The 19989-nt window shown below is 42.9% G+C and overlaps 1 protein-coding gene across 2 annotated transcripts in view; it reads left to right on the top strand.

Annotated features, from left to right (window-relative positions):
• BRF1 (BRF1 general transcription factor IIIB subunit) overlaps positions 1–19989 on the top strand; it is a 199194-nt gene that overhangs the window by 28212 nt on the left and 150993 nt on the right. For both annotated transcript variants that reach the window (XR_014529466.1, XM_083518401.1), the window contains exon 3: positions 10977–11150. Coding sequence is in view for 1 of the 2 variants with exons in the window: in XM_083518401.1 (XP_083374527.1) it covers positions 10977–11150 (174 nt within the window). In the remaining variant the exon portion in view is untranslated. The remainder of the gene's footprint in view (positions 1–10976; positions 11151–19989) is intronic.

Genomic DNA, 19989 nt, shown 5'->3' on the forward strand with positions numbered 1-19989 from the left:
TAAGTGCAGTTTTTGTTTGAAATTGCTGCAGCCTTATGCAATTTTTCTTCTTCAGCATTTGCGCTGTGAAAATTACAGGAGGGGGAAAAATATATCCCAGTCTCAGATTGTTTCCGATTCCAGATACACAGAACTGTCTCCACTCGTTTGTACTGCTTCTGAATGCCAGTTGCTAGGAATCACAGGTGAGGAGAGGAGTGCTGTTGCACTTGTGTCCTCCTTCTAGCTTCCGATGGGCCTCGTGAGAAGAGGATGCTGGGCTTGAAGGCCCATTGGCCTGATTCATCAGGCTGTTCTTATGTTACATTAAGTTTATATGCTGTTTAATAAAAGCAACCCACTGAGCCTGTATTTTCTTGTTCCTTTAAAGTCACACACACAAAGGGACCTCCAAATTACAGGCTTGGGAGCATCATGCTAGTTTCTACTAGGTACAGTGGTGCCTCGCAAGACGAAAATAATCTGTTCTGTGATTCTCTTCGTCTAGCGGTTTTTTCGTCTTGCGAAGCAAGCCCATTGACGGATTAGTGGATTAGCGCTATTAGCGGCTTTTAGCAGCTTATCTGCTGATCGGATCAGCTGATAAGCAGCTTAGCGGCTTAGAAAAGGGGGGGGGAGAGGAAAAAACCCCGCAGGAACTCGCAAGGCATTGTTGTCTTGCGAAGCAAGCCCATAGGAAATTCATTTTGCGAAGCACCTCCAAAACGGAAAACTCTTTCGTCTAGCGAGTTTTCCGTCTTGCGAGGCATTCGTCTTGCGGGGCACCACTGTAGCTGGAAAGTCCAGGTCCACCGTGATAGCACAATAACATTTTATTAATTTATCAATACAGACAGGGATATTGACTTTTTGCCTCTCAGTACCTCTGCCGCCACTTTGCTACTCCTTTGCGCTGTATCATTATGTGAAGCTGATGGCTCACAGAATCGTAGAGTTGGAAGGGACCCCAAGGGTCATTTAGTCCAACTCTGTCTCCAGGCAAACCCACGGATGAGTCAGGGGGAGTCTGACAGTTATCCCAATCCTTCCCCACTGTGCCCACAAGCAGTGGCTAGGTATGCCTGCTTGTGGTAGTTGGGGTGCAGTGACGGCCAGCCTTCCCCACATACTCACTTAACCAGCAGTAGCGTTGTAACGGGCCATCCTGGAAGGGGAACATCCTTGCTCATCAGTGGGCTTACCTGTCTGTGCTGTTGTAATGGATTTGTCCAGGCATCAGTAGAGGGGGAAGTGGCTGTGGGGTGGGGTGTTGCAGGGTAAAAAAGCAGGCAAGGGGAGGGTTGAGCTCTGTTTTCTCGCCTCTGCTGAATCTGCTTTGCCTAAAAGCAGCATCCATTAGGAGTTTTATTATATGTGTTTGCAAGGAGCATGTAGTTCATCTTTTAAGAGCGAATGGTTTCAGTCATTGCAGTCCTTGTTCTTGAAGCTGGAAGCTGACTTGGAACAGTCTGAGGGTTATTCAGGAGGTCCTTTTGTTCTGAGGTGCATGATCTTCTTTTGCAGCTTAACACATTTTTTATTATTAAGAATTTTTATTTTCTTTGAAAATTTCCAGTCTTGGGAATCTTTTGTGCTAGAACAAAGGGAAGAAAAAGGCATGATGGGGGCTGCCTTTTAAAGGGAAATTAACCAGTGCAGAATACAACAAAGCTGTGGGCTAATTATAGTCAAATCAGTTGATTTTTTTTGTTTTTTGTTTTTCTAAGAAGCTGCACTGCACTCGTGAGGCTTATGAATCTTTTCCACAAACCAAAATAAGCGAGGAGCAGGGAAAGGCTATATAGCTAAATCATTCAGATTCTTATTAACACAAAATGCACTGTGTGTAGTTGGTGATTGTTGCATGAAAACAACAGGAATTTAAGGAAACGCAAGCTCTGGGCATTGCGGTTTATCATAAGCATTGAGCATCTCCTTTGCCCGGTTTGCACAACATTATGCCAAGGTACAACTCATTGAGACCATGTCGTGTGAATGTATGGCAGAGATGCTCACAACTGCCCTGATCATCCCCAGTCCTTTTTACTTCTGTGCTAAGCCAAGGGCTTTGTGCTTAAATTGTCTCCTATTAGCCATGAGCTGTAGCCCCTGTTGATGATCAGTTAGGAGACAGCTTACCCATGAGTCCTGGTTTGGACAACATGTGAAGCCAAACCTTGGCCTTACAGGGAGGGTGCCAATGCCAATTGCAACTGCATGGAGATTTTTGGGCGCCAGGTTGGTGACTACAATTTAAATGCCTCTGCCTTAGTCCATAGTTAATCCCATTTCCATTTCCACTGTGTGTGTTTCTCCTTCTTGAATATTGGGACAAGTGAATTGCTGGAAGAGCAAACTATGCCCTTTTAAAATGTGGAGGGTTTTTTGGGGGGGGGGGTGTTATTGGGTTGGTGTTGTTAATTTGATTATGGATTTTGTGGTTTTATATTTTGATCTTATTCTGTAAACTGCCCTGAGACCTGCGGGTATAGGGTGGTAAAATCAATAACCTACAACAACTACAGTCAAGCAATGTAGTTGAGATCATAGAGTTGTAGAATTGTAGTACAGTGATACCTCGGGTTACATACGCTTCAGGTTACAGACGCCGCTAACCCAGAAATATTACCTTGGGTTAAGAACTTTGCTTCAGGATGAGAATAGAAATCGTGCTCTGGCGGCAGCAGGAGGTCCCATTAGCTAAAGTGGTGCTTCAGGTTAAGAACAGTTTCAGGTTAAGAATGGACCTCCGGAACGAATTAAGTACTTAACCCGAGGTACCACTGTATTAGAAGGGTCCCTGAGGGTAATCTAGTCTAACCCCTGGCGAATAGATATTCCATTGTGGTGACTGTAATCTAGATTTAAGCTTATATATCTGAGTTTCTAATACTGGAAGGTCGGTAATACTTTTGGAAATGAGAAAGCTAATTGACTAATTGAGTCACCATGGAATCTCTTTTTAGAGCAAATTTTGTTTTAATCATATGTAATGCAGACAATGTTTTCAAGAAGTTTTAGCTTCTGCAGTCTTCAGTAGAACATAAGAAGAGCCCTGCTGGATAAGGCAAAGGCCCATCTGGTCCAGATGCTTATGCAACGGCACTCTGCCCACTTGTGATTTACCAGCAACTGGTGTTGAGAATCATACCGCCTCTGTCTGTGGAGGCAGGGCTATTGTTTTTAATAGCTTTCTTTTTTATCTTGTATTTCTATTTGTGTATTTTCCTGTGATATAAATAAGTGCTTTTCTAAGAGCACTGCCAAGCTCTGGTTTAAGTCAGAGTCATTGAAATAAACCTCTGGGAAATTTGGGGAGACCAAAGGCTGAGATTATGATGGAAAGGCCGGCAAATGGTCTGTAAAATGATCTTAGGCCCAGAGCAGTCATAATGCTCCTGATTTCCTAACTATGGTTAAAAGACTGCGATTGTCCAGAGCAATTCCCCACTCCTTTTACTTTTATTCTTTGCTTTGTTAACTTCGCTTTTGCGTTGATATGAGCACTGATGAAAACTGTAGTTAACACAAAAGACAGTTCCTGCAAAGATCAAGGACTGAAACCGCAGTTTAGGGATGGGGAACTGTGACTGTCCATATGTTGTTCCAACTTCCACCATCAAGGTCAGTGGTCAGGGAAGTTGGGAACTATAGTACAGTAACACCTGGAGGGCCACAGGTCTGCAATAACTGCTGCAGTTAAAAACGTGAAGGGCGTAATTGATGTGGAGGTGAGGAAGTTGTGTGCTCCCGGTTTGCAAACCATGATTCTCAGTGGGCCTGATTTACTCTTTGATATGATAAGCCATTTTAGGCGAAGACTGCATGATTCTTAAAGAGGTGGCTTTGGTTCCTTTGTTCCTTCATGTGCCACTGTGCCCATCTTGCAAAGCCATTCAAAAAATTTAAATTAATCTTAAAATTAGTGGGAACGAAGATAACGTGGAGCCCCAGTAGTCTGTTTTCGCTTGTGGCAAGATAGAGCACTCAGATTATGAGATTATTAGATAATCTGGTGCTGTTCATTTGGGGAATGCACCCTACAGTTTAAGAAACCACAAGCTAAGTGGATGGTGCTGATGTGGTGAGAAGATCTGTAAAAACTTTGGGGACAACAGTACTTAATTAAAACAACAACAACATATATATTCATGCATTCATATATAGTAGTATTGCAAATGCCATCATCCATGCTTCCCATTATAAACCTCTTTCTCTCATCCATTCCTGAACGAGGGTATCTATATAGTGGAGACAAACTGTCTGCAGCTGTATATGATGATAGTGTTGTTGCACAACCTTTAGCAAGATTTACCTAGCGGGAGACTTGACTACAGTGGTGCCTCGCAAGACGAAAATAATCCGTTCTGCGAGTCTCTTCGTCTAGCGGTTTTTTCGTCTTGCGAAGCAACCCGCTTAGCGGATTAGCGCGTTTAGCGGCTATTAAAGGCTTAGCGGCTTAGCGGCTAAAAGGCTATTAGCGGCTTAGCGGCTTAGAAAAAGGGGAAAGCGAAAAAAATTGCAAAACTCGCAAGATGTTTCGTCTTGCGAAGCAAGCCCATAGGGAAATTCGTCTTGCGAAGCGCATCGAGAAACGGAAAACCCTTTCGTCTAGCGGGTTTTTCGTCTTGCGAGGCATTCGTCTTGCGGGGCACCACTGTATTGTGAATAAACACTGCTCTTTGCAGATGTTTCTACTTCAGTAGTAGTGGATAAATGATCTTTGAAGGCATAGAATGTTGCTCACTAATAGGACTTTGTAGAAGGTATGTCCTATGGGGCACCATTTTCAGATTTAGATATACGTTGAAGTGTGACTCCAAACAGGACCAATTAGAATGCTCCTCCAAGCAAGGCTCTAGATCAGAAGATGACTGAAGCAAAAGACAATGGCTTGGGGGCTGTGAAACTAATTCAGTGCCCTGATGAATAACTTATGTCTTGAAGGAAGGATCAGACAATTCCTCGGCTCGGGAGCAATGCCTATCTTGATGCATAAGATGGATGTGCTGTTGGCATGGTGTTTCAGAAGTTGGCATAATTCTAGTATATCCTAGTAGAAGAATCCTCACAAATATGTAAAGAAACCAAAGCAAACCTGATACGGTAAAATACATTGTATGTCTTTTTGGAGATATGTTGGAATTCTGAGACTTTTAATCGCATACCGCCACCTTGCAGTGTTTCCTGCTGCAACTTTTATTTATTTAAGACATTTTTAATACTGTTTAATTATTCACATTTCTAAGTGGTATGCATAAACATAGTTTACAGAAAGGGGGACAGTAAAACCATGAAAATTGACTATAAGACACCTTCTGGAACAAGAAAGTCTTTTGTCACGTGCCTGAAGTTCAGCAAGGAGGGTGTCTGTCTAATCTCTGTTAGAATGGAATTCCACAGGCTTGGGTCCACTACACTGAATGCAGGGTTTCTAGTAGTTACGGATTGTGCATCTGATCCAACGGAGCTGTGTATTTTTCTGCTGGGACAGAGCTCTTATTCCAGCCAATCCATATGTATTTTGGTTGCAGCAAGTGGAGGGAAAACGGGGCTCACTCTCATACTTGTCTTCCATCCTAGATTGGCATGCCAAACATTTTTAAATTACAATGTTTTGCGCGTTGCCTTAGATATACCTGTGGAAGACGATTGATCACCACCATCATTATTAATAACAATCTTATTAACTGTGAGCGTTATCTTCTATGGTTGAATTGCTTCCTGAACTGTGGATGGTCCCATTTTTTTTGTTCACGGCAGTTCCCCAACCCCCAAATTACATCTAGCCTTGGTTTGCAGTCAAAGTATGTGGTTTCCACTGATATTATTCCTCCTCCCCTGCCCCACTGATAGCCTGAACTTCAGAGACACTTGGAAGGCAGTGAGAAAGAAACCACATTTTATCTGAGTGTCTCTGTAGTACACTGTCAGGTCAGGGATGGACCCCCGCCCTTCTCCTGAGCCTGAAGGGAACTTGTCCCTGATGTTGTAATGAGCTTCAGAGGCGTGTGGAATCAGTGAGATTTCTCATTTTATCGGACTGTCCCAGGCCCACCTCAGACGCTGCCCTTCGACTTTTCCTCTTCCCTCAGGAAGGTTGCGGGTTGCAGTGCATCCTCTCAGGAAACTCTCCATGGTAGGTTATAATAGGTACTAGAAGTTAGCAACTGGTCCAGGGTTACCCAGTGAGGTTTATAACAGAGTTCGGATTTGAATGGATGCCTCCCTGGTCAAAGTTTATTACTCTCCCCACTTACTCTCAGTGAACAGCTGGACATGCTATGTATCCCAGTGCTTGATGCTAGCAGAAGCCCTGACCTTTTGTTTGGAAGTTACTGAGGTGCAATATATAAAGCGCTTTTCATGGCCCCCGAGGACAGGATTTTCTCAAAAGTCGGTATTGGCTTTTCTAGGCTTACTGACTCTCACCTTAATTGGGCTGTTTCTCTGCCCTGGTCTCCAGTCAGGGGGGGGGGGGATACACTTGATCTTTTGCTGTCAGTGCTGTCACTCCTTAAAGCTGTAATTCCCCGTTATGATTGCTGCTTAGTTTCCACACCCTTCAATGCATAGTGGTTGACAGATTGAAGCTCTCTGGGCCTGCAGGGAACACAGCTTTATTAACCACTTGAGAGAGAGCTCATTGGAGTGAAGAGGATGATCCGGAGGCTCTGATCTAGGCGTCCTGTTGATGAAGCCTTGCAGTCTTGCTGAATTGTCTGTTGTGCTGATGTATTGAGGTGTCATCACACCGTCACAGTGCAAACGTAGTTGCGTGTTTCAGATTCCTACGAAACACTGAACTTGAAGCACTGCTGGTCTGAACTCGGCACTCGGTAGCTAATAGCATGTTTCTATTAATTCATTTCACAGCTTCTCATTATATGAGGCAGGCCTGTACTGGTCCTTCAGCAAGTTAAAATTATCTCCCCTTTTGATTATTAATGCAAGTGTTCTTTCGTGGTGGTGAAGGTGAAATCAGGGTTTGGGATTCTACAGATGGCCAGGCCACCTGGGTCTTCTCTTAGGCCCTGTTTAGTTGGTGTGCCATGAGCCAGGATTGCAAAACTATTTCAGTTTTCTGGAAACTGGTTCCACATTTTTATCACCTGCCCTGCTTGGACAGCAGCTAAAAAAGACAAGCTAAAACGAGGAACGCGTAAAGGAGTCCAAACACTGCCAAAACAAATGTAAACGGAGACAGTTGTAAGTGAAAGTTGAATAAGGAATGTCGTGCTGAATCACTAAAACAATAAACAATTACTTCTAATACACCAAAAGCAGAAAATAGGGAGCAAATTGGGACATTAGATGAAAAAGATGTGAAAAGATGACATACCGTATTTTTCCATGTATAAGACGTAGGTTTCCCCCCCCCCCTAAAAAATAATGTCCAAAATTTGGGGGCATCTTATACATGGGGGCCATCTCCCCCCATTTTCTTAAATCGGAGTCCCCCAAAATAGGGGGCATCTTATACATAGGGGCATCTTATAGACTGAAAAATACGGTAATCCGTATAAACAAAATCACTTTGCCGTCATTGGGAAATGGTTACTGGTGACATAATGTGCTTGAACTTTCAATGTATGCCACGCTATATTTTACTCACTCACTCACCCGCCCACCCATACCCCTAGTCCAAAGGGCTGCCACACAGTTTACAATCTACAAAATTAAAATTGCACTGTTTTGCTTGTAGACCCAGACAGAAGAAAGCAGTGTTTCATTATACTCCAGTGCTAAATTACGGTATTTCTTATTCCCCTGAGCATTGGGAAAAAGAAGGGTTTACTAAGCATTACAAAACTGGTATTGAGAAAGTGCTTCTGTTAAGGAATTAGCACGCAGCCTGGTGGGCATAATGTAGTAATCATAGTATGTATTTCTGCTGTTGGTGCATGTCGTGTATGCACACTGGGAAGCTCCAGCTCATTGCAGCTGCCTGCCATATCTGTATGTAGCAAAATACATGGAATCATAGAACTGCACATGTATGTGATTATTATTTACATGCTGGTTGCATGCCAGTTCCAGCTTTGTATTGCTTTTCATCTCGCAATTTCATAACGTTTGAAGCAGCCACAAGAGAATCAGCTGAACTGTGCCCTGCAGGAGCAACTTCTTTTGGTGTATGTGTGTGTGGGGTTAAGATCAGAGTACGGATTATGTTTGTTAAAGAGGCTTAGGAATTAAAAATAATGGTGGGTGCACTATGCTCCTTTGTAGGGAAATTAAAAACATAGTTGCTGATTAACCTGCACATCCCATTTTAATTATAGCCAGGCACAGCCTGTTCAGGATAGTTAATTTATGTGGGTTAGAGACCAGTGCAGCACTGGCACATCTGCAAGCAATTTAATTTAATTTAATTAGCAAAATGGTGCTAGATTGGGCATTTGGCAATTGGGGTTTGGGATTGGCAGCACTATGGGCATTGCTCATGTCGGAAGATGGCACTAACAAAGTCTAGTTTCTCGCAGTTCAAAAATGATGCACGTAGAGACAAGCATACAGAGAGAGACACCAGGTGGTTCGGTGAAAGCTTGGTTGGCTTTAATCAAAACGATTCATTGTGGAAAAAGTCCCATGAATAATTCCCCATGTTTCTGGCACCAGCTTTGATCTGATTCGGAGTACACAAGGCACTTTTTAGATTACATATTAAAATTATATATGTGAGCTTTGTCGGCAACAGTTTTATCAGCTTGGATTGGAAAAGCAAGATCTTGAGCATCCTGTGTTGACCAAATAATATTTAGTACAGTTCAGGAATCGAGATATGTCTTTCTACACATTTCTAGTCAGTCTCATCAATTCCCAGGGCAAAGTTCACTTCCCCTGTTTATAACTGGTATAACACAGGCCAGGATTGGGTTTCTTCAAACAAATTTGATAGGCAATGCAGACGACAGAGAAAGCCTAGTGAATGTATTATGGGGGATGTTGAATTTATAGATTAATGTATCCAGGGAAGGGATGCAGCATACTGGTAGATCTTACTTTTAGATTTAAAAGGTTCCAGCTTCAATCCCTGGCATCTTCTGGTAGGGCTGGAAAGGATTTGTGACTGAAATCCTGGAGAGATCCTGCGAGACAGGCCAGGCATAGGGAACATGTTCCTGGATTTCAACTCCCATAAGCCCAGCCAACATGGGCAATGGTCAGGGATGATGGGAGTCCTATAATATTTGGAGTGCCTCTGTTTCCCAACCCCAGTATAGTCCCTGGTATAAAGGATCAGTGGTGTAAAGCAGATTTCTGAGCCCTTATGAGCACAGCTGTTAAATCATATAAAATATTACTGGTTGTGGTGGAAGATTTGTTATCTTGGCCCCTTGGACATAGGACCCATATGGAAGGTTGCGTTATGAACAGACCCTATAAGAGCTTATCTGTCATATGCTGGCTACTCTCTCCTTAGCCTGGTGTTATAGGTGCTTCGATAGGCAGTCCGGAAGAAGAAGCACAAAGTAATGCACATGGACACAGTGTTTTCATTTCCCCGACAAGTCTGGCGTTGTCATCATGTGCTTAGTTTAAACTGTTGAACAAGCCACATGGCAAACTTCTCTCCCTGCATGGAAATGTTATTTGTTTCTAATATCCCCATGAAACTTTAATGTTCTGCATGTTTCCTGTAACAACACATGGCAGAAACATTTTTCTTACATATTGAACCTATGCTCTACTCATTGGCCGGTCAATAAATACCATACTTACTTTACCCTGTTCTTCTATAACTGCTCTCCTTCAATTTGGGCTTGTGCTCTTGCCACAGTTTCCTGCAGCTGAAGTGTTTATTAGCATGATGTGCCTGTGCTATGCTTTCCACAACTGTATCACCAGCTGTGTCATATCCTCTTATGAGTCATCTAAAGGGCTTCAAACAAAGCAATAAGGTGCATCCGTCTTCTTGAAGCCACAACTTAATCTTTGTAATCTGGCAGCTGAGCTCTCCTCAAATGTGATTTGCAGGAAGTACTTCCACAGCAGTGGCAAACTTAAAGGGCACATCTCTTTCTATGGCCAGATTTCCTCAGTTGTGGTTTTGCCTTGTTTGCGGTCAGGGGACCTGCATGAGCAAGAATGTGCTTTGCCAGGTTTTTGGTGAACTGAAAACTTTTACTTTTCTTTCAAACTACGTAATGTGGAATGTCTTCTGTCTGCAATTTTGAGACATACACCCTTACGCTGAGGGGCATTGTTCACTCTCTTCTTAACAAACCTTTGGCTTATCTGTTTGAAGCCATGGGTGGTGGTGGAATCACACAACCTGGTTTTGCTTTTTTGGGAGCAGTGGGGAAATAGACAATTGGGGGGGGGGACTGAAATGCAGGCTTATTTATCATCCAACCTAAACTTATTTGATTTCTCTAACAGCTTAAAATCTATCATTTATAGTAGCACATATTTGGCACATATGTGAATTTTATGCTATGCACATCTACTCAGAAGTAAAATTCATTCTTGTTAGTGTAGCTTAACCTTGGGTAAGTGCCTAGGACTGCAGCATCAAAAAATGAATATTGTACTTTAGTTTTATACAAGCAAAATTGTGAATATACTCACTGTTGGAAAGAAAGAAAGAATGTGCTACAAATCGTTGTACCCTATGCTATCTAAGTGGATATATATTAGTTTGTGGGTTTCTTTGTGATCTGTGGGCAGCACTGCAGAAATTCATAATTGATTCGGGTGTTGTATATATTTAACACTGTACATAGTTTTAAGTAAAAATCTTTATACTACCCATATTGAGTGAACACAACCCCTTCTTGGGTGCATATTATATAGTATCTGAGAAAGAGAGAGGACCTAGCGGCTTTAAAAGTTTTAACTTCTTATTCTATAACAAAACAACCCCCTACCCAAAAGTATAGAGCAACTAAGTTGACTTCAATTCATAGTGTAAGTATGCTTTGCAAATTGTGTATTATTATTATTATTATTATTATTATTATTATTATTATTATTATGTTTTCTCTTGAAAGGAAAACGGCAGATCCATCATTTGGGGAACCAGCTGCAACTGAATCAGCATTGCCTTGATACAGCCTTCAATTTTTTCAAGATGGCCGTGAGCAAGCACTTAACCCGAGGGAGGAAGATGACCCATGTGATCGCTGCTTGCCTCTACCTGGTGTGCAGAACAGAAGGCACTCCACGTATCCTTTCACTGCTGCTTGAATATTTTTGGGGGCATTCCTTGGGCTGTTTGAGTGCTTAACTCTTCTGTGCTAATTCAAATATAAGTCCATTTTTGTCACTCATCGAAGAAAACGCCAGGAAAACATTTTGTCTTGAATAAAAGTCAGTGGTGAAATTGGTAGGGATTGTCCGATTTAATCTATAGTTGAATAGGGTGCCCTAGCCTGTAGGGGAGGGGCATGAACGGACTACCCCCCCCACCCCTTCATATTAGATCAGGCCACAATATGATTATTCCACGTTTCAGGTCAGCTCACTGATTCTATGCACTGAGTGGGTATTTTTTTTATAAACAATTAAATGTGCCTATTTACTAGCTGTGTATGCCCTAAATCTCTTGATGCATGTGCTTTTTAAGGGTGATTGTCTCATGTCAAAATATAACTACAACAAACTATATTTGCAACAATACAGTGTACAGGTAACTTTCATCTTAAGCGAGGGTTTGATTTGGGAGGTTCACTCGTAAATGCAAAATTGCATATAGCCAGGAACCTCAAGAACTGCCATCCCCACTTGCAAGATGGAGGACAGTGTTCCAGAGCCCTTGCCCCTTCTTCCCACTGGATGTGGAGAACCCACTGGATGTGGGCGGGTGAGGGGTGGACAGTAAATAAATGGAGAGCACCTACCCATGCAAAACTGTGATCATGTAAATAAAAGCAGCGTAAGATGCATTTCATTTTGATTAAAGCCAAAAAAGCAGTCCTTTGAACCTTCCCACTCTGCTGAGCAGGCAAACTGTCTTTCACATTTTGTACCCATTTCCACCTTCACTTCATGATCCTGGTGTTCTTTTCTGGTGTACCATTTTCTTGGGAATGTTTAATTTTTTTCACATTAGTGATGTTTGTTATTTTCGGCTTCCTGCTTGCAGAACAAACAAACGAACAAACAGTGATCTGGGGTTCATACCACAATACAAGCGCAATGTGCAAACAAACCCAGTATATTGGATTCCTTCTGCTTCTTAGAATTTTAGGTCTGCATTGACAGAAGGAAATACTTCCTCAGGCGGACCAGGAATGAGCATGTGCCTCCTTCAAGAGAGCTATGCTACTTCTGTCCTTTGTTAGCCTACTAGAATATTATGCAGTTTCCCTTATTATCTAGGTAATATGTTGTGTAAACCTTAGACTTTAAGACTTAGCTCAAGGGTGGTGAACCCTTTCAGCCCTTCTTGGACCACGTTTGACAGGTGGGACATCACAATGGTGTCATGACTTGGCTTACCCATGGCACTTTGAAAAGTATGTGAAATCAGGTGTGGGGCAGGCTGGGCTGAAACAGCTTTGTGGGCCAAATGGAGTGGTCTGTCAGGTCTAATGAAGCCCACAGGTCAGAGGTTCCTTGCCTTAGAGGGGGTAGCAGAGCGCAGTGTTTGGGATAAGAATGAAAAAGAACAAAAATACCGAAAACCCAACATGAATCACAATATTTAAAGTAAACAGAAGATTAGATGAAAATGCATACGACAGTTCTGGCAGCAAATTGAGTGCTGAAGTAAGAGTTGAAGAAGGTTTCTTTAACCACAGTAGAGCAAAAAAAGGCAAGCTCCTGGCTGCAGAAATAGAAATACCCAACGTTCAGTATAAAGCTGCTTTCTTTTTAATGGTTTGCAGCAGAGCAACTATATAATATAATGAGAAACATGTTTACATTTTCAAAGGGCAAAAAAGGTTGAAGAGTATGTTAAATTAACATTTTCAGCATGTTCAAAGTTTAGCTCTCAAGAAAACATTTATAAAATGGAAAGAAATAGACAAAAAGCTCAACATAAGAAATAGATTATAAAGTGTAGGGAGGCATCCAATGAAGTAGTTCCCTTAGTGCAAGGATTTCCAATTGTGCAACAGAACTTCATCACCTTCTCCCTGTGTGACCCCCACCCTCCCCAAATTTGCTCTTGAAGGTTGGTGGAAACCCCAGAACAGATTTATGGGCATATGGAGAAAACAGAGAGAGGGTAAGTTCTGTTCTACAGCCACAAGTCTTAGCACTAACAAAAATACTTCATTGCATACCACCCATCGTTTCATGATACTGGGTGTTGTTAGTATTTATTAAATTTGTATACTGCCCTTCACCCAAACACCACAGGGTGGTTTACAACATTAAAATAAAATGAGAACACAAAATCCATAATAAAACAAAAGCAAACCAATAACGCCCCCCCCAAAAAAAACGTATTTAAAAGGACGTAGAATGTTCAGTCAGCTAAAGGCCTGGTGATAGAGGAACATTTTTGCCTGGCTCCTAAAGATATGTAATGAAGGTGTCAGGTGAGCCTCCCTGGAGGAAGAGTATTTCACAAACGGGGAGCCATGGGGGGAGGGAAGGCCCCTCCTTGAGTTTAAATTTAGAAAAATGAAATGCCATTGTAAATAGTATTTGCAAATTGACTAGCATCTTCTGGTTCATGGTCTTTCTAAAGGAGCATTTAGGGCTAAACAAGAAGCCACCCCCTAATAAGGGAGGTTTTTTTGGTACAAAAGTTGTGGAAATCTGCTTTCAAGCGTGTGTGTGTGGGGGGGGGGCTGGGTCTTTTGAAAAGAGGGTTGCATTTTGCCAATAATTTCAACATGATATGCAAATAATCTGGATATTCGCTACCAGGGTTATTTTGCAAGTTTGTGGGGAATAGGGGGCAGTTAAAAAGAATATGATGGGGCGATGTTTGCCCTTTTTATTCTTTCATCAGCATAAATTGCTTCAGCTTTCCCCTTGTGGTTACCTTGACATTCGGCCCCCAGGACAACGTAGTATGTGTAAGAGACCATCTGGCACAGTGATCTATGTGGGTCTGTTACATAAGCTCAAGCAGTAACTAGAGTGGATAACTAATTTTGCGTATGTTGTCAGCCTGGGTATATTGGAGTGTTTTCACTTTGGTGGAGTTTCACTTAAATTATGTGCCTGCCTTTTGCTGGATAGTTAGGCCCCTTCATTCCTACGAACAAGAACATGAGGTTATAACTGAAAGCAGTCCTCAAGAAGTGTTCTACTCCCCCCTCCCCTTTGTAATACTAAGTACACAGTCAAAATTCCCTGCTGCCTGGGCAGCCAGTTGCATGGAAGCAGATCTGCATAGCTCTGCATTGACTATATATAGCTCAATGCTTTGCATGCAGAAGGTCCCAGGTTCAGCACCACGCCAGATAAAAGCATCAGGTTGCAGTGAGTGAAATATTCTGCTAGAAATTCTGGAGAGCTGCTGCTGTTCAAGAGTAGACAATACTGAGCTAAAAAGGTAAAGGACTCCTGACCGATAAGTCCGGTCGCGGACAACTCTGGGGTTGCAGCGCTCATCTTGCTTTACAGGCCGAGGGAGCCAGCGTTTGCAGACAGTTTTTCTAGGTCATGTGACCAGCATGACTAAGCCGCTTCTGGCGAAACCAGAGCAGCGCACGGAAACACTATTTGCCTTCCTGCTGGAGCGGTACCTCCTTATCTGCTTGCACTTTTTGGCGTGCTTTTGAACTGCTAGGTTGGCAGGAGCTGGGACTGAGCAACGGGAGCTCACCCCGTCGTGGGGATTCGAACCGCTGACCTTCTGATCGGCAAACCCAAGAGGCTTGGTAGTTTAGACCACAGTGCCACCTGTGTCCCTTAATACTGAGCTAGATGGGTGAATAATTTAACCTGGCTTAAGTTCCTATGAAGCCTCCTCCACTATCATAAGCTTGTAGTGTTTGGTAACACACCTATCCATTATGTTTAATGAGATGCACATATGTGCATCAGGTGGCCCTGCTTTCAGGCTTTTAGCAGTGCCTAGACCTGGAGGGGTAGTGAACTCTATGGGGGATCACCACTCATGCACACAACTCCATGTGGGTATAGGTGAATTGTGAGATTTGGTCCTGCTAAGGGCAGGAAAGCTGTAGGTGCCTTGTCTGTCTTTTGAGTTTCAAGCCCCTTACAGGTCTGAATCTTAGAAGGAGAATCTTTGAATCTTGGTGAGCTGCAAACTCTCGTTCTCTCACTGCATTGCATCTTGCTGTGGGATTGAATTTAATGAACTAGAAGTTCTTCAAATAAATGGATGCATAATAATACTGATCTGCCTTGCAAGCTTTTAAGGATTACAAAATGTAGATGTCTATGAATCTCTTTGGATATGTTTAAGTGCTAAGTATTCGTATATGATGATAGTGCAAAAAACCTGCACCAAGAGAAGCAGAATAAAATTAAGGAAACTAAGCAACCTGCTCAATTTAGGAAATCTAGAATTGATCATCCCAAAGACATGACTGCCTAACCTTTGCTTGAAGACCTCTGGCAAATGAGAGACCTCTAGCAAAGGCAAAAATTTGCAGGACGCTGAATAATATGCCCATACCAAGTTATCTGCTACTTTTGCACTGGTGTGCTCTCAACCCTACATATAAATTGAGAGAGTCCTTCCAGTAGGGCAAAATGGAAGGCTATAGAATGACTTTTAACAGTAGACTTCTGTACTGCTCTTTAGATTAGCCATAGTTGAGCTGGAATTTGTCACAACATGCAATGCACATTGTGTTTGTGTGTGTGCATAGATGAAGAATATAATTTTGCCAGACAATACATCGCAAGAAATCAGCTCTTATTTAGTGTGGTGTTTACTGATAACTTCTTTCTCATGTGAACATGCATAGCTGCCTTTTCTGGGATCAGCCTGTCGGCCTCTCTGGCTCAGGGCTCTGTACTCTTGCAGCAGTTCTTTGTGGTCTAGGCAGAGGGTCTTTCTTAGTCCTGCTGCCTTTGGTAGATGGCAGGGATTAAACCTGGGGATTTCTGCATGCACAACATGTACTGAACTACTCAGCTGCGAAATGCCCCCCCCCATCTTGTTTTGTTTTTCTAATGGAAGGGTGACTCTCTGACTTCTTCCTGACCCCGAGCATTGCCCTTCTGCATCATTTGGGTGAATTACATGCAGGAACGTGTGCTGTAATCTTGGCAAGAAAGTGTTTTGATATTGCTGTTGTAAACTCTAGCGGAGCAACCCAAGAAAGTACTTGGGAGAGGCTGCGCTTTTTAAAACTTCCAAACTACAGGCTGGAACAACTGGTTGTTCTTGCTATTTAGACCAAATTCTGAGTAGGATGTTTTGAAATGTGTGGTAGTGTTGTGTAAGCGGTGCTTTCTTAAAAAAAATATATCAAAAAAATCCTGCCCTTCCTCCAAGAAGTTTGGGATTATGTGCAAGGCTCTCCTCCATTTTATCTTTATACAACAGTAAGGTGGGTGTGATGAGCTGCCAGGGCTTGCCAGTCCTTTGCTAGTGCTCGGCCTTCTAAGTAGGCCTGATCTGCACCAACAGGCACCAGCCAGGCAATGACCCCTGAGCAGACCACATTGGGACTTTGCCTGGAGACTCTCCACCTTTGGGAGAAGAAGGATGGGACACTCTCCACCAGCTGCTTGATGGCAGAGAAGGAGCCCAGTTGTTGCTTTTTAGGGAAGAAGGAAGGGAGGGGAAGCCTAGTAGAGACGCAGGAAACAGTTTGGGCAAACTGGATGCCTAAATAAGGTGCCTCTGCAGAAATTGGGGAAAGGTGGTCCTTGCTTCTGGTTGGAGATCTTCACCAGGCTGTTCCCCTAAGCCCTGTTGGACATGGTGTGAGAGAGTATACCAGTGGCCTATGTTGATATAGCACCTGGGGAGGCATAGGAGCCCTGGATTTTAGCCTGCCAAGGGCTCTGAGGCAGAAAACCCCTGTCCTCTTTGGGGAAAGAGCCTCCCCTGGAACACGGAGGCAGCCCTGGGAGGAACGTACTGTCTCTGGGGTTTGGTTTGGCCTGGGGAAAGGAGACATGGACATCTTGAGAAAAGCACAGCACTGAAACAGCCCTGAGAAGAACAGGACTTGGTGCGGGGAGGACTGCAGGCCTGCGAGGAAAGCAGATATTATGAAGCAACACTTTGGGCAGAAAACCTGATATGCAGTTGACCAAGCACGAGCTGGTGGTGCCTTTGCTTGATGGCCCATGCAAGGCATGGAACATGCCCCCTTTGACGTTCTCCTTCCCCAGGTGCAGTGGGCTAGACTGAAAGTTAGGACAAGGGCTGACTTCGATGTGAGAGATCCAGGGTCAGAATCTCGGACAGTTTAATCAATACTAATAGAAGCTTTGGGGTGGGAACAACATCATCAGCATCATCTGAGGGACCATTGTGGCTCAAATATGACACTAGTACTATTGGGGGAAAAGAAGCCTCAGTTGTTTTGATTTTGAATTATAAGCATTTTGAAAATTTACTAGATTGCCAAGTGTAGTTAAGGATAGTTAAGGATGTTCACCTATGGAGTTGCTATTTCTGCCAATTTGAGCATTTTATTATGTTCACAATAACAGTACTGAATAAAGCACCTAAAACCAATTAAGAGTGCTTGCAAAACCTGAAAAGTAAACAGGCACTGCCTGCAGGCTTGCAATCCAATCAGAGAAGAGTCCTGCAAAGAGGAAAGCGAATGAAGGTAAATAAGAGGGGAGGGGAACTTGGCAAACTCTTCTCACAACTAGAAGATTGGACTGAGTTGTTTTCACTAGGATTTAGCCAACAGATGGCTCACCGTGTGAACTTTTGGTAGACAGGAATAACTGCAGCTGGTGATGGAAAATATGAAGGATGGACCCCCTGTACTCTTGACAAATGGGCTTTAATTTTCCTTTCCACATACGCTGCCGTGTGTATCGTTTTGGAGAGCGAGCGAGCCAGATAAGAATGTTCCCGTGTCACTGAGTAAAAAGAGGGTGTTTCTTCCTAGTGGGAACAGGATACAGGTGCACAATGTGCGCTTGGTGTTTACAAGTTAACCCTCTTCCTCACACCAGAAGAACAAAGCTGGACAGAATGCTAAATTGTACTTATACAAAAACAATCACATGCAGACTGTAATCCTACTTAAATTTGTAATGTCTGAAACAACACCTGACATATTTTTATATTACATTTTTTATCCCTCCTTCCAAGAAGAGCATAGATTTATCCCCCCCCCTTCCATTTTTGCATTAAAAAAAGTAAACCCAATTTAGAGTGGGTACAAGTATGCAGTGCTTGGGGCTGAAGTTGCTCTAAGTCAGCTGGCTGAGCAAGGTGGTGTTTCTAGGGGGGTCTACAAATATAAAAACTTGCTTTACTCCCAAGTCCTCTAACCACACCTGCTGCTTGGGAAGAGGCAGGCTCGTATCTCACTGTGGTCGGATTATCACATTGCACAAGCTTATCCTTACTTATTTGTATTTATTTATAGGCTGCCTTTTGATAAAATGCACATACCCAAATATGTTAAAAAAAGCATCCAAAAGCAAGAGAGCCAACAGCAAAAATGGTAAAATGCAGCATGTTTTTTAACCCCCCCCCCAAGAAGAATCAGAATATCCCAAAGGGTTCCGCAGGGCACCACTGAAAGTTCTCTAAACTTCAGTGCAATTGAGATAAGGCCCAGCCTCTCTCAAGTATTCCGGAATAGGGATGACAGGAATTCAAGTTTATAGGACCTACCTCATTTTCTGATTAATTCTAAGGTCTATCAACCAGCGTCAGGTACAAAAGAAAGGGCAGGAGCACAGACATAAGCTAATAATTAAGGAACAGGCTGCCTCTACATGTGTTCAGCCCAGGAATTGTAATCGGCATGAAAACCAAGCTCACAGTCGTTTCACACAAAAGCCCACTTCTGGTTTTCCTTCCAGCTTCCTTTGTTTTAGCGGCCTAATTTAATGATGGAAGCCTTTTAGTAGTTGCTCTTGGCAGCCAGTTGAGAGTAGTTTAGAAACTCTTGCTGATCCATGACAAATTAGTCAGATATCTACCAGCAGACGCTGATCTAAATTGTGCCCGTGCTTTTTCTGGAGCATATAGTAAGCTTGAAAGAGAGGCAGGAATTTATTTCACTTGCACTGGGTTAAATCTAAGAAATACCTGAGGGTTTTCTGCTGCTGTTTCTTACTTTCTCCACACACCAGTGCAGTTTCGAGGTTGCGGGCTCCAGGCCAGGGCATGATCTGTGCTTTCTCCTTACGAGAAAGGTTTTGGATATTTGCTTTTGACGAGCTGGTGAGTGGATTTGTGGATTTCTGTGCTTTTCTCTCTGACCTTCAGTGCTTCCACCCAGTGACTTGCCATTCATTCACTTTAGTGAAGGAGATTGGGCTCTGAATGCATAAGGTTTTCTGTATGGTGTTGTCTTTCCCTGCAGACATGCAGAGCCAACTTATGCACATGTCTGCAGGCATTGCCCTATTCATTACCAAGTGGCATTATCTCATTTGAGGCAGTTGAGAGATGCACCCTGATGTGATGATCGTGTAGTGGCATGTTTGGAAAAGCTGTGCAGACATATATTTTTTATTCCACTAGTACCACATCTGATGCTGACTGCTTAATATGATTGTATTTATTTTATACACTGGCTGTATTTTAGTAGTGCTTGCAACAACCTGAGATTGAAGGTGGGGGTGTCTTTTTAAATGCATTAAAAATACCCTCCATTTATAAGATAAGTAGGAACAGTAAGAACATCTAAAAATGTTTAAAAACAGTCACATACCCTCACAGCCAATAATGTCAAGACTACTGGGAGCAGTATCTTTCAGCCATTGAAAGCTTTTAACTTTCTCCTAAAAGTTAGTAATGAGAAAGGCAGGCTCACATCAGCAGGAAAGGCATTTCACAAATGGGGAGCCATCACTAAGAAGGCCCTTGGGCAGAACTTTTCCTGTAGTTGCATCATTTTACTGGGATTCACCTCTCACTGCTGGTATTTAGGTGTCTCCTTAAAACACATTTATGTAGGCCTTTGGCAG

Source organism: Podarcis liolepis, assembly GCF_965112155.1.
Source record: "Podarcis liolepis genome assembly, chromosome: 1".
In the NCBI taxonomy this organism is placed as follows: Eukaryota; Metazoa; Chordata; class Lepidosauria; order Squamata; family Lacertidae; genus Podarcis; species Podarcis liolepis.